Genomic DNA, 16,281 nt, shown 5'->3' with positions numbered 1-16,281 from the left:
GCTTAGTTATTTAAAAAAAAATTGTAAAGACTGGTAGAAACAGTTATTGTGTAAAAGTGTAGAAGCTTTATTCTCCAAAGCAATGAGTGCATAATGTAATGCAAACCAGTAATTTGAAGCTACTTTCCAAGTGGTACATAGAAGTACTGTGGAGTACTTTATTTTCAGCTCACTGAAATATTTCAAATATACCTGTTGCTCAATGAGAATTAACATTTTTTTCTTTACATCTAGATGACATTAACAGGCGACTTTTTTTTTTAAGCCTACACTGAGAATTTGCTTATTTAAATCGTTTTTGAGTAAGCGAGTTAATTCTTATTGATTTAATTAATCATGTTGAATGACATCCAGCTCAAAGTTGGCTCAGATATTTACAGTTTGAACATTTGGTCTTCAGTGACTCCAGAATAAATACTTCATGTTTGAATGGGAGCAGAAAAACAGACTAGTGAGAAATCGGTGGTTGCCGATTGAGAGTGAACAAAAAACTGTTAAAACAAGTAGATAACATTAATGGATAGGCTCAGTTTAAGCTCTGTTTAAATTAAAGATTCTTAGAAATGCTTGAGTGAGAACCCGCAAACTCAAATGTTATTTGATTTCATTAATAGTGATGATTAGCATCCAGCTCAAAGTTAGTTCAGATCTTTACTGTGTGAACGTGTGGTCTGGAATAAAACATTTTTTTGTGCATGGGAGCAGAAAAACGGAGACCGAACAGAAAATTTGATCATTTTTTTCTCAGAACCTTCATTTTTCAAAACATCTGATATTTTTGAGAGAAACTCTATGAGAACTTGGACCAATGTACTCTGAGTAAACCAGAAGAAGACTCTGAGTCATGCCCTGAAGTCTGGATAGCACCCTTTGCCCTACTGAAAGACATCTTCAGCCACAGCCCCGGGCTGTTTGTGTGTCCGTGGAGGATCTGCGTTTTTGGGAAGATGGCCCCTACACTTGCGAAGCGACAAAGTGATGCTGGCGAGATGAAAGAAAGAAGCATAGCACAAGCAAAGGAGAGCTCTAGGGCAGAGAAAAACCCAGACACTCTGTTACACATCAAAGAGGGAGCCAGTGATACAATCATCTCTTTAGGCAATGAAAGCCCAACTTTATTAATTAAAACACGTCTGTTGAATCATCTTCTCATCTCTCCCTTCCCACTTTACTCATTTTATCACTCATTTTCGGCAATGGCGCTGATTACGAAAGGAAAGAATAGAGGGGGTGGATGTGGGAGGACGCATAAAGCAGGCCGTTCCTGGATAGACTTCCACATCCAGTTGTTGCTCACACCAACAACAGGTGTGCGTCTTGCAAGTCGTGCAAAATGTGTAATATTAATAAGCAATGAATAAGAGGAAATAGGAGGCGAGAACTTGAGAAATAGGAAGAGAGGGGAGGAACAGGAAGAGATGAGATGGAGGAGATAGACTGAACTGTATGGATAAATAGAGAAAAGGGTCCATTGTGTCAACAGCTGTCTAAATAGCCCTCAGATCACTGTCAGGCACTATCGTACGCGCGCACACACATATATGTGCATAGTTAGGCACACACTGACTGACAGCACCCCCTCAGTCCAACATCTGTGCTGACAGCAGCCATGGTAATGAGTCTCTGCATGTGCCAGCATGGGTGTGTCGCTTCTTTTTCCTCCTTCTTTCCCGGCGCATAGCTCATTCAATCATTTCACTCGTCTTGTTGTTTTCCCCCCGCTCTTTTCTTTTCGTTATTTCTACTTTTTTTTTTTACCCCTCGTCATCTTTTTAGGAGCACGTGCTGATTGACTTTTCCGCGCTCGAGTAGCAACTAAATGAGAAACATTGTCAAGTGTGAAGTTGTGTGGCAGATCGAAGCGCTTTTCAGGTGCACCGCGCCGCACGTAGAGGTGTGGAGGAAGAGAGGGATGAATGAAGGGAGAGATGAAGAGATGATGAATGGCTCTCGTTAGAGGGGTAATTTGTCTCTCCTTGTCTGACTGGGCTCCAGCTGTCGCTCCATCCTTCGCTCCACTCTGCTCTCCTCTCCCTCGGCCTACCGCTCCTCACCTCAGCCAGATGGGTGGACGGATGGACGGATTGAGGCAGGAGGGAGGGAGGGACGGAAAGGAAGGCAAGGACGCGGAAGAGAAGGGAAGGGAAAGCATTGAGGAGCCAACTAGCAGAATTATGCCTCATGTATAATTCCGTTGCCGAGTAAGGAATGGCTTCACGGAGAAACAATAGACGATGCTAAACTCATTCGCTCATTCACATGCAGTAGCTCAGCAACAGGCAAAGCTTATATGCTCGTATGACTCATACAAGCAACTCAAAGCCTGGTGCCCGCAGAACAAACTAATGACGGCTGTGTGCATGTGCACGCCTGTGTGTCTTGTGTTTTACATTGTACACAAATCATCAAGGGACACTGCTAATACTTCTAATACAATGCTACAGTCTTAGGATTGCCTAGATTCTCCCCCATGATACGCTTCTTTTTCACACTAATCAACACTTGCGCGAGAGAGCTGTAGATTCAAAGTGAGTGAGAGACGGGCGCAGGGAGAGGAGGACTGAGAGATGTATACAGATGGCCAGGGAGGCGGCTGAAGGATGGCAATGAACAAATCGTCAGGAGAACCACGTGAGCTCATTGCCAAGTCTTTGTTCTAATAACACAAAGCAATTTCCACTGACCTTTCTAGAAATGTAGCGGGCAGAAATGACTGAGTTAAGGATGCCCCACAGCATAATTGCTAAGGAGATTAAAGTTCCCTTAATTGCTTTTGGCCAACTAGTGCAATTTTTCCTTTTTTTTTTGTGATTAAAGGCATTTAGAATATTAATAACAGCATGTGCACGAGCTCTCACACACACAGACACAGCTGTGTGGACCCGCGATAAAAACATGCATGTTTCTTCTTCTGCTTCTTCTTCTTCTGCAAGGTGTGCTGCTACACATTTGCCATTTTTCTATTGCCAGTGGTCACCAGTAGCCTCATTGTAGGCTTTGTGAAATATGCAAATCACTAGGTTCCGTCTCATCATTCTTTAAAAAGTCACTTCATATAGATCATTGGGCCTTTTTTTTTTTTTTTTTGCTCGTATCGGTGGCTTATTCCCCCTTTACCTCTTTATTCGTTTTGTTCCTGTCCTCCATCTTGCTCAGTCCCCTCTTATTGCCTCTTCCCCTCCTAATTCCCTTCCTCTATTGCTTTCTTCCTCGCATTTTTTTCCCTTTTATTGGCAATAAGTTTTGTCAGCTCATAGCTTCTTGACTGTCCCCCAAACCCCCTCCATACCTCTCTCTCTCTGTGTGTGTGTGTCTCTCCTGCTCTTGATTTCCCCGGTTAACCCTGTAACCTCACTGTCTCCCCCCACCTGCGTCCCCTTCTCTCCATCAGTCTCTGCCTGTCCCTCTCTGTCCGTCCCCTTTCCCCCCCTGTCGGCCACAGTGTTTGCTTTGCCATTGTTTATCCATTTTTCTCTGTTTGCTCTGATGAGATTGACCGTACACACACACAGACACACACACATACCTAAACAGAAGACAAGGCTAGCATGTCTCTGGGGTGTAGTTAACGTGGGGCTGTGGATCGATCCTAGCTCTGGTTTCCATGACGCAAAGCTCTGAGCTGGAGCAGTTTGGACAGCAGGATGGAGGCATCAGTCTGTCTCTGTTTCTATCAAATAAATCTCTGCAAAAGCCGCGACAACACCTGGAGTCAAAGGTGTATTTACCATGATTAATGCGTTTCATTTTGATGCCGCATAGAAGGGCGCGTTAGCCAACAAATATGTCCAACCACTTTGTTTCTTAAGTGATGTCTGCATTGATCTTTCTCCTCTCTCTCGCCCAGGTGCCGTTTCCCCCCCGAGGCGAGCAAAATTGCATTGTCACTGAAAAAAAAGCCCACCATACCCCCCGATCTATCATGCCCTTTGCAGTTTTTTGATTCCTGTCAATGCTCTGTGATGGGAAGATGAATGCTGTCAAATTACAATCACACCACATCTGTATTCTGAAGGAGCGCCAGTAAGGGGAAAAAAAGAAAGGGGGGGAGATAGTGCAATGATGAATGTGCAGCTATCTTTTCTTTTTCTCCAAGGTCTCAATGCTTTTCTGTCTTTCTCCTGCTATGTTGCTGACTGTTTTTGTTCTGTGTGAAAAGAAAGAGAAAGGAGACTGAAAGGCTGTGTTTTCGATTTTCCCGCTGAAGTCTTCGGCGACAAGCGAACAAATAGATGAAGTTTGTAGAACTGGAGAAGAACTAGACCGCTTTCCCCCACACACTTAAACTTTGGGGGAGAAAAAATGGGTAATTTGTTATTGTAAAGAAGAAGAAAAAACATGGCTGGCTAACAAGAGATCTTACTTTGAAGGAGGAGAAAATAAGTGATTGTGTTAAAAAGTCTTCGGTCGACTATCTAATTAGTAGTTATAATAACCTGAGTCCTTCTGTGGATTGACTGGACTCAGTGGCCTCATTCTTATCATATTGTTGATTGATTGAGCTGCAAATATGGCAGACATAATTATTCTATATTTTGAGCAGTCTCTAAATAGAATTTATTAGATTTGTCTTTGTCCTTGATTCCAAACCTTTGGAGAGTAGAGTGAATTCTCTCCATCCCACTCTTCTCTCTCTGGTGTACGGGACAGCCTGATTGTGTCCACGCATCCCATGGCTCCTACTATTTAAAGACTTGGCTGTTAACTTTCTTTTGTCTTACCCATGTAGAGGACAATCGTATCATGGATGTAGGTCCTAGCAGAAGTCTTCTACCATTGGTGTTGAACTATTTTAATGACAAAATAACAGATGCTTATAAATTGCACCGTTGGTCAATTCAGTATGACCCCATTGCTTCATTTGGTCATTTTTTAGGTGTTTACAGGAGTAGATAGCGTCCTGTGTTAATTTTGGCATGTGTATGAAAAAACATGTATGTATATACGTGTGTGTGTGTGTGTGTGTGTGCGTATAGTACTGTGAATGGCTTTAAACCACTTATATCAATATTTCATTTTTAAAAAATGAGAAAACGGCACTAAAATTGTCATGACTTGAAAGGAAACTTTTTTTGTACTCATTAATGCACTTAGGAGATCTGCACTGATCATTCTCTGTGTCTCAGCCTTCTGTGATTGTACCCAGCATGTTCTACATTATTAATATCAGGGGATGCTCAAAGAAGCAAGTTTAATTAGGGGTTAACCGGATAGCTTTGTTGAGTACAGTGTGCGTGCAGCAGGTGTTTCAATCCGTGTGCAGATTTTTAAGCCTTAAAGGTTAAGGTTAGCTCAAATTAAGTAAAGCACAAAAAAATAAAATCTCTCATTCAGAGACATTTTAATCTTAATTTTATTTTATTTCCCAACAAAGACAAACACATTTGCATTAGCTCTGTCCAACCAGTAATCAGTAATATCAATAAAACTTTTTTTAAAATTTAGATATAGTTACCGTAAAATTTGGATTGATCCCAGAGTTACCTGTAATTTGAGTCAACAGGCCCCTTAAAAAAATGGTGGCATCTCCTCATTAAAAATATCCACGTCTCCCATTCAGGTTGCCTCTGTGAGCAGGCCCCTGTATCACTGTCAGACAATGCCATCTGTTTTGTCTAACGTCCCCTCCGTCCTTCTCTGCCCCCCCTCTCTTTCTGTCCCTCCATCCTCCAGGTCGTCCACTCCCTCCAACCTCTTCCTCCACCCTGCTCCCTCCGTCCCTCCCGTCCTCCTCGTCTGCCCCCCACCACCCCTCCCCCGGCCCGTCCCCACCGATCAGGGAATGCCAGGTGCCCCTGCTGGAGAAAAACTCCACCCACTCTCACCTGGAGCCCCACCCGGAGGATTCATACTTGCTCCGGGCCCAGCCCTCGTCCACTGGTAAGAGAGCGCTCCATTCAACCATCCTTTCATTCTCTCTTCTCTTTTTTTTTCGTTTTAATGTTTGCATCAATATGCCATCCATCACCTGAGTCGATGCATTACCTCATCATGTGTCCATTTCCTGATCTGATTTAGTCGTTCAGTAAAATGCCAAGCAATGCTGCGCTTTAATTTAATGTCACATCTTGTTCGGCTCTGGCCATTTGTTTCTGCTTCTCTGCATTCCACTGAAGTCAGCATTTGTTTGCAGGGCTGGAAATCAAACTGAGGGGACGTTTTTACTGTGATTGCTTTAAAATAATAAGAGAATGTAAAAAAAATAAATAAATAAAATTTGTGGACAGTAATAGGGTTTTTTTTCGAGAAGACGTAAAACTTTTAATTTGGATCATTCGTGGATGAATTCAAAGCAAACAATTACAGCGTCAGGTAATCGTTATATGACACTGATTGTAATAAAAAACTGTTTATGATTTTTAAATCAGTTGTTGCATAAGCATAAAAAGAACTAATAAAAAAATCCTCTCTTCCTTTTATTTTTTTGTGGCACATGTGACAATCCTAGACTGACAATTGCTGATTCGTTAATGGATTGCATTTTAAATGTAACCCTCCCACCTTAACCAAAAAAAAAAAAAAACAATGATGCAAGGAGAAGCAACCCCCTACTCTCTGCAGAGTGCAGCTTGGTTGCCACTGAGTAGGTGTGCTTGTAGTTATTTTCCATATGACATTAATAATCCGCTGGAAAGTGAAAGGTAAGGGGATGATGAATTTTAAGTGCCAGCAGGAGGATCAGCGTAGCAAAGACAAACTAGTTAGTTTCCCCAGCTTTAAGCTTTCTCTTTCATCACCGGGCCCTTCTTGTTGGCTGTTAGAGGCCTCGTGTGCTTATATCAGCACCTCACAACTATTTTTCTCCTCTTACGCTGTGTGCGCGTACACATGCACGTGCAAACGTCTGCAGTGATGAGGCTGTTCATCAGTATACGCATTTATTCTCAACAATTAGCTACTGTGGGGCAACTCTATGCCTCCCTTTCCCGCTCTTCCCTGTTTCTCCATTCCTCTGTGCATCTGCACTTGTAATCAGTAGATATATTTAGCAAAGGCCTGATGGGAGGGAGAGGGGTGGGCAGAGAAGTCCTAATGTGATTTTTGGTGGAATACAATCTATTGTTAATGGCGTTAGGCTCTCCTTTGATCCAGTATAAATCTTCATTAGGGAAGGCCCGGGTCCCAGGTTCAAGAGCAACGTGATTAGGAGGCTTTTAAAATGACGTTACATCAGCCTTCTAATTGGTTTACTGTTTGCTGGGGCAACATCAATCATTAGCCCAGTAACCGCACAGCAAATAAATTCACTCTGCCACTGACACCCTAATGGCAGACACTGGTAAAGAGGGAGAGTGAGGCTCGCAGGCGCACTCTCTCTTTCTCTCATTCTTGTTCGTATACACCCACACTTTCTGTTGTGGGGCTTCTTTCAGTCTCTGCTGAGCTTGTACGCGCAGACAGCGAGCAAGAGAGACAAAGAAAGAAAACAATGACGGAGAAGCTGGGAAAGAAAAAAAGAAGAAGAAGAGGCACAAAGAGGCAAATGGGAGCAGAGAGAGAGAGAGAGGGGGGAGAGAGAGAAAGCCAAACTTTGACTTCTTGAAGTTGTTTAATGAGACATCGTGCATGAAAAAAAAGGAGAGAGAAAAGAAAGCAGCCAGAACACACCAGTAAAAATAGATGGGGATAGGGGGGAAGTGAGTGAAAGGGAGACAGAGACGAAGGCACATAGAAAGTTAAAGAGACACGGGGTAAAAAAGGGTAAACTGATGAGAGCTTCGAGGTTGAAAGGGAGATATTTGGATGGGAGAGCAACAACATTCGGATGAAAGTGCTACTTTTCCAAGCTAGGACTGCCGATCTAATGGTGTGCAGAGAGAGTCCTTGGCTTTGGGCATCCATTAAAATTGGCCTAAATGAGTTCAGAGTGTCAGTCTGGCACTGCATAAACATAGCCTGGCATGCAGGCGAGGCGAGCAATGGCTGCGAGCAAATAAAACACCTATAACCGGCGACTGTTTATGCATGTGCTGTGAAAGTGCATGCCTGTCTGAATATGTGTTTGGTGTGGTCCTGGAGAGAGTAGATGCTGGGCAGGAAATGAGCCTTACCAAGCCAGGCAGAAACTGACCACAGCGAGATAATCCTCAGGAAACTGCATGCTGCGTGTGTGTGTGCGTATTTGTGTATGTGTGTGTGTGTGTGCTCCTCTAAAGTAGTCCACCATTACCTAAGCTAACAGGTGGACAGACATGACTTGTGTTCCTAGTGAAGCGTGACAGGTGAATGGGAACGGAACGTTGTTGCCGAGGATTGGCTGGGAATTGGTCTGCGAATGTTTATATGGGAATACTGTCTGGCTCGGAGCACCTGTCTGGGAACGCTCCCTCGGAACGACGGGAGAGCTGAGACGACCAAACGGAGCGTAGCAGATCGCTCCTGGAAAGAGCTAGCATTAGCGCTGTCTCTGGCCATTCATTATGCATGGGGAACACTAAGCTATTTTTAGCTCAAGCCTCTTCTAAAGTGGCTAGCTATCTGCTGCCAGGGAAGCCACCTCAAGTCACTGCCGAAGCAATGAATGTTTAATGGCTTTGTTGAAACAAATCTACAGAAACAAAGGCACAACAAAGGCACACTCCCTTCTTCTCCGCTAATGTTATTCTTCCCTAATGGTGCTTATGTAAGGGTGACATTTGCAAAGCAGTTGGACAATTTGTGCATTTGTATTTGTGTGTGTGTGTGTGTGTGTGTGTGTGTGGTGGGGGGGTGGGTGCAGGGTAAAATGCACGCATGCATTTCTGCTCATAGACTGTTTGTTTTTGGCTGAATTTGATGACTCTTCTCTAGCGGATTATTGCCTCCTAATTAGACAGAGATGACTAGCCAAGGCAGAGGCGGTGTGTGTGTGTGTGTGTGTGTATGTATGTGTGTATAAATGTATGTTTTTAACTTTATTTCCTCTTTGTGCCAGCACATGTCTGTTGTAGTGTGTGCAATGGTGTAAAATAAAACCTTAGTGAGAAATAAGCTCCTTTGTCAGGCTGTGCATGTGTGTGTGTGTGTGTGTGTGTGTGTGTGTGTGTGTGTGTGTGTTGGTGTGTTTCACCTCAAGTTCTCCTTCCATGCTCAGCCTCAGAGCTCTGAGAAGAATGACAAATGAGGAGCATGTGACATTCTCAGATAGAGGACGCATGAAGCAGCAACACATGGGAATATACCACCCTTAAAAACATGGGGAGCATGGCAATTAGATTGGAAGGGAAGGTGCATGAAAAACAATGAAGGTTGGTGCAGCAGTTTAAAAAAAAAAAAAGAAAAAAAAAGGAAAGTGGAAGCAGTGGAGATATGGGGCGTGAAATAAAGAGATGGGTAGACAGAGGGAGTGAGAGGGATAGAGGGACGATAGGGAGCGAGGGGTGGGAGCTGAGCCCTGCAATGATCCCTTTTTAACTGCTGAATGGGCATTTCTGTCCTGCACACAGGCACACACACACAGATGCACATCCTGCCCTGTGACTTTTCTCTGTTAACCACAGAAAATGTCAATAAACAGTTTACCCATCCAAGGCTGCAAAACAAACTGCCTTGGTTGGTTCTTGCTGCCAGTTGGCCACACACACACACACTGTGATATTAATATGATGTGCGAGGCCCTTCTTCTGGCTGAAGTGTGTTTAACAGGTTAGCAGACAGGCTAATGCTCTTCTGCTGAATGAGGCCACTTTGAATTGGCGAGCATAATGAACTTCCAGGGATTAGCCCGAGCCAAACGCACCAGCTTACAGCTATAGTCCCCCTCTCTCTCCGGTCACAGGGGACCTTGGACAAGAATAAACTGGGTCAGGCTTCGACAGCAGTCGGAAGGGGGCTCAGAGCTTCTCCACAAAAAACAAAACAAAACCAAGAGCTGTCAAGTAAATGCTTTCTGTTTACATACACTGGCGAGTGAAAGAGAGGGAAAAGAAAGGAGGAAAAGATAAAGTGGAATAAAAAGTGATCTGCTTGGCTGCTCACTAATTGCTCTATTTCCTTTTTCGCATGTTTGGTCTTTTATCAGACCAGGTTCCTAGTAAAACGGTTGTTCCTATTAGCCTACCTGTGGGTTGTAGTTTGGAAACCACACACTTTATCTGACTAAGTCCCCTATCTTAATTTATTAGAACCATTTAGCTCAAGATTGCTCATTCCTGCACGCCACCTCTGTTCCAGTGGTTACTCGCGTTTGTGTATTTGTGGCCAAAACAGAAACGCAAATGTTTTCTTCGGTTCTCTGCATGTATGAAAAAAACAGCCTTGTACCTCAGCCTTGCTCCTCCAGCAGACCCCACTTCTCAATATGTTTGTGTTTTCTCCAGCGAGCTCTAAGGGTTGTTTTTTGGGTTGTGTTTTTTTATGGATTTGAAGTCTGCATGAGAACAAATTTCTTTGACATCAATCTCCCGTGCTGTTGCAGAAAAAGGAAAGCAATTTGTCTCTGATCATAAATATTTTGTAGCACGTCTAGAAATATTTTTCTTCTCTTTTCTGTTTTTTTTTTTCTTCCTTTCTTTCTTTCTTGAACTTCTACCAAAGGTTGAGGGACTTTTTGGAAGAATAGTGCTTTCTTTAAAAAACTTGTTCTTTTTTTTTCGCTGCAGCACATTTTACGACAACACAAGCAGAGCATTAGTAATGAGTCGTTATCCACTTTATTCAGTAAATATTGATTCAGCGAAGAATAAAAGGAGCAATCGCATTCTATCATGTAACAATTCAGTTCGGTTAGCCCGACAGAACATGACAGCCGCGGCGGTCCCAGTAGGCTACGAAGAGAGTTAATGCATAGAATTACAGGCAATACTTTTCTCCGAATTTACATTTTTCTGACATTATCTGGAGACGTGCAATTGAATTTGCTGCTGAATGATAGATAACAGGATTAGCATTTTTTTCTCTTTTGCCTTGAGTCTGCAAAGCAAAATGCACTTATTACAAAAAGTGGTGGATGCAAGTTTCTGCAGACAGAACAGAGCGTGACTTGATACCTGCGCAACATAATTTAGTGGCTGGATATTTGAAGAAAACCCTCTCCAGTGGTTGGAGTGTGTCTGACTCTGCACACACACATACACACAGAAGATTTTACCACATTCACGCAACCAGGCTACAGCAGTTTGTGGGAAAAGTAGGGCTGGGGAAAAAAGTATTCCTCTTCCATACAAGGTGTGCCATATATTATTCATTCAAATTTGAATGAAAAACCTGTTCAATATTTATGGGAGAGAAAGTGAACAAAAGCATAAGGCATGCATTTTTGTACGCAGATTTAAACACGGGAGATAGCAGGCTGGTCTAGTGAGCGTGGGGTTGCCTAGTTGTATTTTTTGCATCGTTGGGACTGTGTCCATGCCTGCATACGTGCCCAGCCAGTATGCGGTTTTTGTTTTTTGTATTTAGATGCTTGTGTGCTTTTGTTGATATGGGTACACTATATAAAAGTATTTATGCAGATAGGGTGCAGTAAAAGGTATTTCACATTTATAGGGACATTGCAGGGAGGGGAAGTCTAGTTAATTTTATTTATAAAGTGCTTTTAACAAACAAGGTTTATCTTAAAGTGCTTTACATTTCAGCAAAGGAACACAAGGAAAATGCAAATAAAAGGAAGATGAAAGAGAAACAATCCTTAACAAGAAATAGGGCAGTATAGGAAGGAGGAGGAGGAGGGAAGTACACGAAATAAACCCCACCGCATGCTTTAATATCAATTTACGTGCAGAGTTTATGATAGAGAAGGATGGCCTTTCGGGCTGTGTTGTGGCTGCATGTATGCGGGTGATTGCATGCACGCATGTGTATCTGTTTCTCCCAAGAGCATCTTTGCACGCACAAACAGATGTTTAGCGTCTCTCCTGTGTAGCAGAGGTCAGGCCCCATCTTTTTTCCCCCAGTCTCCTTCCCCCTTCTCGCCCCTTCTCTCCTTTCACGAGCATCTGTTCTCCAGCCACGGCGGTGACACCTGCATCCCCGCAGTATCACAGAGGAATCAGGTCACCTCGCAAACTGGTTGTCATTACAACGGGAGTTGCAAGCAAGCCGGGTTCCCCTTAAACACCCATTCAGGAGAACAAAGAAAGATGCATTTGCATAATGTAGATGCAAAATGCATTCGTTTTCTGATTTGGTTTCTATCTGTCAAAAGTCGTCGCCCTCGCCCCCCCCCCCGCCCCCCTTACCCTCCGCCACACACACGTGAACAGGCAAATATCAAAGCGGAAGAGCAGACAGGAGAGTTCAGCACATCCACACTTCTCCCTTCCTCTCGCACGCTGTTTCTTTTCTTATCAAATCCAAGAGAAGATGACATATGGAGGAGGGCAAGTGTGATCACGCAGCTTGACAAAGCAGTTGCTTTTTTGTTGTTTTCACCCCACACATATGTGTGTGCACGTGCTCCAAACTTTGATCAATTGGAGAAAGACGACGCACCAAGTAAACAGTCTCATGTATCTCCATACTCAGTAATGATGAAAGTCTGATGCGTGGCATCGATGAAAGAAATAGCAAACGATGTCTTAAAGCTGCGTGAAGCATAAATGACGTGCAGGTTTTGCACTGTCATGATATGTAATTTTTTAAGCAGCTGGCAACAAAAAAAGTATGTTAAGATCTCCTGTACCGTATAGTATGTGGTTTATTGATTTTCCCGTGCAAACCCACACACACGCACGATGAAGATGGGCTCAAATCCCCCACTGATTCATGGAAAGAGGGAGAGGGGGAGGGGGAGAGAACTGTGATGTGTGAATGGGTGTTCTCGTCTGAGTCATCCGGGTTTGTTTTTCAGCTCTCTCACTCAACAGTCCATTAGCTCATTGTTGGAAGGGCTGGTATTGGATTCTAGCTGACATGTTCCCCCAAGTCTGAGAGCAAGAGATGAGGGCGCACGCTGTGCTGAGTGCTCTAATATTGCTCACACGCATCTTTTTGCTACTTGGGGGGAAAAAGAAAACTGGAGAGAAAACGCAAAAGTGAGACAAGGAGAGAGAGGAGTGGATAAAAATGAAGATGGACAAAATGGAGAAAAACGTGAATTAAAATGTAAGAAGATGATTATCAAATTCCACGTATCTGTTGAGCTGGAATTTCCTTCTCAAATAAGTTATCGACCGTTTGGAAAACATGAGACCTACTCCGAACCAAATGATTGCAGAGGCAAAAGTAGTACATAATGGAATGATAATGAAGTTATTTGCAAGCTGAAGAGCTTTGCTTTTGACATACTGCGAAATAATCACCAAATATCAAATAACATTTCTGTTCTACTTTTGGGTTTGTAGCATTTTGGAACCGAGTCCTTGATCCCTTTGATCTGAGACTCTATTTTCACACAGAAGTGTTTTTCTTAAATTCGTCTCTGTGCTTGTTTTCTTCCAGGGGCTGCCAACCACCAGAGTCAGACCACGCTACGACCTCCACTGCCCCCTCCACACAACCACCACACTTTGTCCCACCAGTCTGCCAACAGCCTGAACAGAAACACCCTGAGAGGCGGACGAAACCCCATTCACGCACCCGCTCCAGGGACGGGAGATGGTCCGACCACCCCTGAGTCTGTCCAGTTACAAGACAGCTGGGTGCTTAACAGTAACGTGCCGCTGGAGACCAGGTCAGAGTATATATTTTCTGTTTTGTTTTGGATTGTTTTTCTGTTGACGGGTTTACCTGACGCTGATATCTGGAGCCACTTACAGTAAGCACAGCAGTTGAATAAGCCTTGAGTAATCAATAGTGAGGAATGAAAGGTCAGATCCATTCAGCAACATTTCTGTAAGCTCAGTGTGGCGGTGTCAGACAGAAATGTTAGAAGAGAAAGAAAGAAGCTGTGGTGTATTTGGCCATGATGTAAAATAACAACTATTCACTCACTAGGACTACCACAAAACGTGTTACACTAAAAATGAAAGAATACTTAAGAACTTAAAAAGGAAGGCAATTAGGGAACTGGGAACAAATCAATGGAAGGTCTTGGCAGACTAGCAAAAAAATATTAGACTTCATGGGCCATGGACACTTTTCAAACTATGTCCTCTTGAAATAAATGGTGCTGTAACCTAAGTGATGAAGTGACTATTTAGTAAGCTGCTGTGGCTGACAAGCTAACTGGTAACAGAGTGTCTTAATAACACTGGCTATCTCTAGCCAGTAATAAGCTGTCGAAGCTTTTTTGCCGTGGCAACTGCTGGTAAGCTTTTGGGAGCCTTTTAACTAGTCTGTGTTTAACTGTGAGTTAATGATACGGCAGCCCTGAGAGGTCAAACACACTGGAGCTTAAGAAAAAAACATATAAAATATAAAAATTATAAAATTACACATTGGAAGTATAAAAAAACAAAATCTCACAAAACACAACAGAAGCGTTTCTGGGGACACAATAACGTGACGGATCAGCAGAAGTGAAAGGAAGCAAAGCATGCAAAGGACTGCACTGAGACATGCTTACAGGAAGAGGAGGATGTGTAGGGTAGTGTGTGTTTGCGTCACATAGAGCAGCGGTCCCCAACCTTTTTTGCGCCACGGACCGGTTTATGTCCAACAATATTTTCACAAACCAGCCTTTAAGGTGTTGCGGATAAATACAACAAAATAAAACCAGTACTGGTACCAAAAAAGGAAGATTTATTCATAACACAGGGGAAAAGACCCAGGAAAACAGAGTTAATTATAAATCGATAAAAAAAAATGACGATAATAAGCCCCAAAATCTGTAAATATTTATTATTTAAATATTTGCGTTCTTGTGTAAGAACAGAGACAATTAATATTAATTAATTAATAATAATTTGCTTAGGCTCCAGCTTAGTGGTTATTAGCAAATTACTAGCAACATTCCACTTAACCATTCATCAGCTGCTTTTTCTTGAAATCTACATATAAATAAATCAAAAACTTTTGTATTTTTTAAAATATTTTGGACCAATAACAACAACAAAAAAAATCTACCCATCCCAGCTTTAAAATGAAAGGTCCACTTTGACATCGCCATTCCTTTAAAGGTCAGCAAAGCTTTTAACACCGAAAAGTGGAAAAGTAAAATGTAGACACTTCTCCAGCTGTAACACAAACCTATCACAGTCAGAATATTCATTAACTCCAGTCTACAAAGCTGTGTTCACCAAACCTAAAAAGAATCCACGTTTTAAAACGTGATCTAAGCCTGCGAAATTTCATTACAAACTCCACCTCAGAGCGCTGTACAAACTACTCTGCCTTCACAAGTGAAACCACTTATTGCAATTGCACTGAAATTAACTGACCCTGTATTTGCTCTTAAAATGCTGCTTTGATCTTTGTCCCTTGTTATTTTTTGTTATTTAACACCCACCTAACACCAATTTATTTTTTAATTCAACAAATCACTGATTGTCTCCGCCATGATGAGTTTGTATATTTAGCATTCTTGTTATAAATGTTATGGAACCCTGAGATATGGATATCAGTTCACAGGCACTGTGAGAGTGGAGCACCTGCATGAATTGTCTGAATAATACAGTTCAGCTAATTGTCTCTTAAACGTTCATAATTAGGTCCATAATATGTTGCACAGAGATACAATTTCTGTATTTTTTCCTCTTTTATACCAACACAATGGATTTTAAGTCAAATATATGATCAAAGTGCACACTAGCAAGGGTTTTACAACGTTTCGCATTAACTTTGAGACATTTTCAGTCCCAGAAATAATTGTGTGTTTGTGACAAACATCATCATGACCAGACAAGTCCTGTTCTCTTACAGACATAATAGCTGAATGTTGAATTTGCATTTTATAGTTTTGTCACTATCAACAGATATCAGTGCAAATATGGTTGCCATGATTAGGTTGAACAAAACAAAATGAACCTATCAAAGAGATAGGAAAATGGGGGACTGTGTTTAAAAATTACTGTCATTCCTAAGCAGTTAATGCAAAATGTTTGTAAAAGCCCCAGAATTAAAATTGAAAGTCTGCACTTTAATCACTAATTGATTGTATGCTTTAAAAACCCATTGTGGTGACGTACAGAAGCAAAACTACAAAATGTGTCTCTTTGTCCAAGGAATTATGGACCTAACTGTATCTGCACTGTTTTAGTTCCCAAAGCAACCACGATCTCACACATTTCCATTATTTCTAAACCAGTATATGAACCTTTAAATGAAAAGCCAATGGCTCCAGGCTGTGATTCATAAAAGTGTGCTGCTCAGTTTCCTTCTCTACCTCATCCCCAAACAGGACGCCTTACAAAAGAGTATTATGCATGCAACCTGGAGTGAAGAAGCAGGAAATACAAACCTTTTCACACACTCTACACATGT

At 42.3% G+C, this 16,281-nt stretch overlaps 1 protein-coding gene across 7 annotated transcripts in view; it reads left to right on the top strand.

Moving 5' to 3' along the window:
• tenm2a (teneurin transmembrane protein 2a) overlaps window positions 1–16,281 on the top strand; it is a 221,406-nt gene that overhangs the window by 148,917 nt on the left and 56,208 nt on the right. For 6 of the 7 annotated variants that reach the window (XM_014331865.2, XM_014331864.2, XM_042218471.1 and 3 more), the window contains 2 exons: window positions 5,674–5,880; window positions 13,360–13,591. In XM_014331865.2, the coding sequence (XP_014187351.1) occupies window positions 5,674–5,880; window positions 13,360–13,591 (439 nt within the window). The remainder of the gene's footprint in view (window positions 1–5,673; window positions 5,881–13,359; window positions 13,592–16,281) is intronic. The other variant, XM_005916486.2, reaches the window with a different exon arrangement.

Source organism: Haplochromis burtoni, unplaced genomic scaffold (assembly GCF_018398535.1).
Source record: "Haplochromis burtoni strain Fernald_Lab_line unplaced genomic scaffold, NCSU_Asbu1 Contig_19, whole genome shotgun sequence".
NCBI lineage: Eukaryota > Metazoa > Chordata > Actinopteri > Cichliformes > Cichlidae > Haplochromis > Haplochromis burtoni.
Note: the sequence above shows the minus strand (reverse complement) of the source record. Positions and strands in the feature narration are given on the sequence as shown.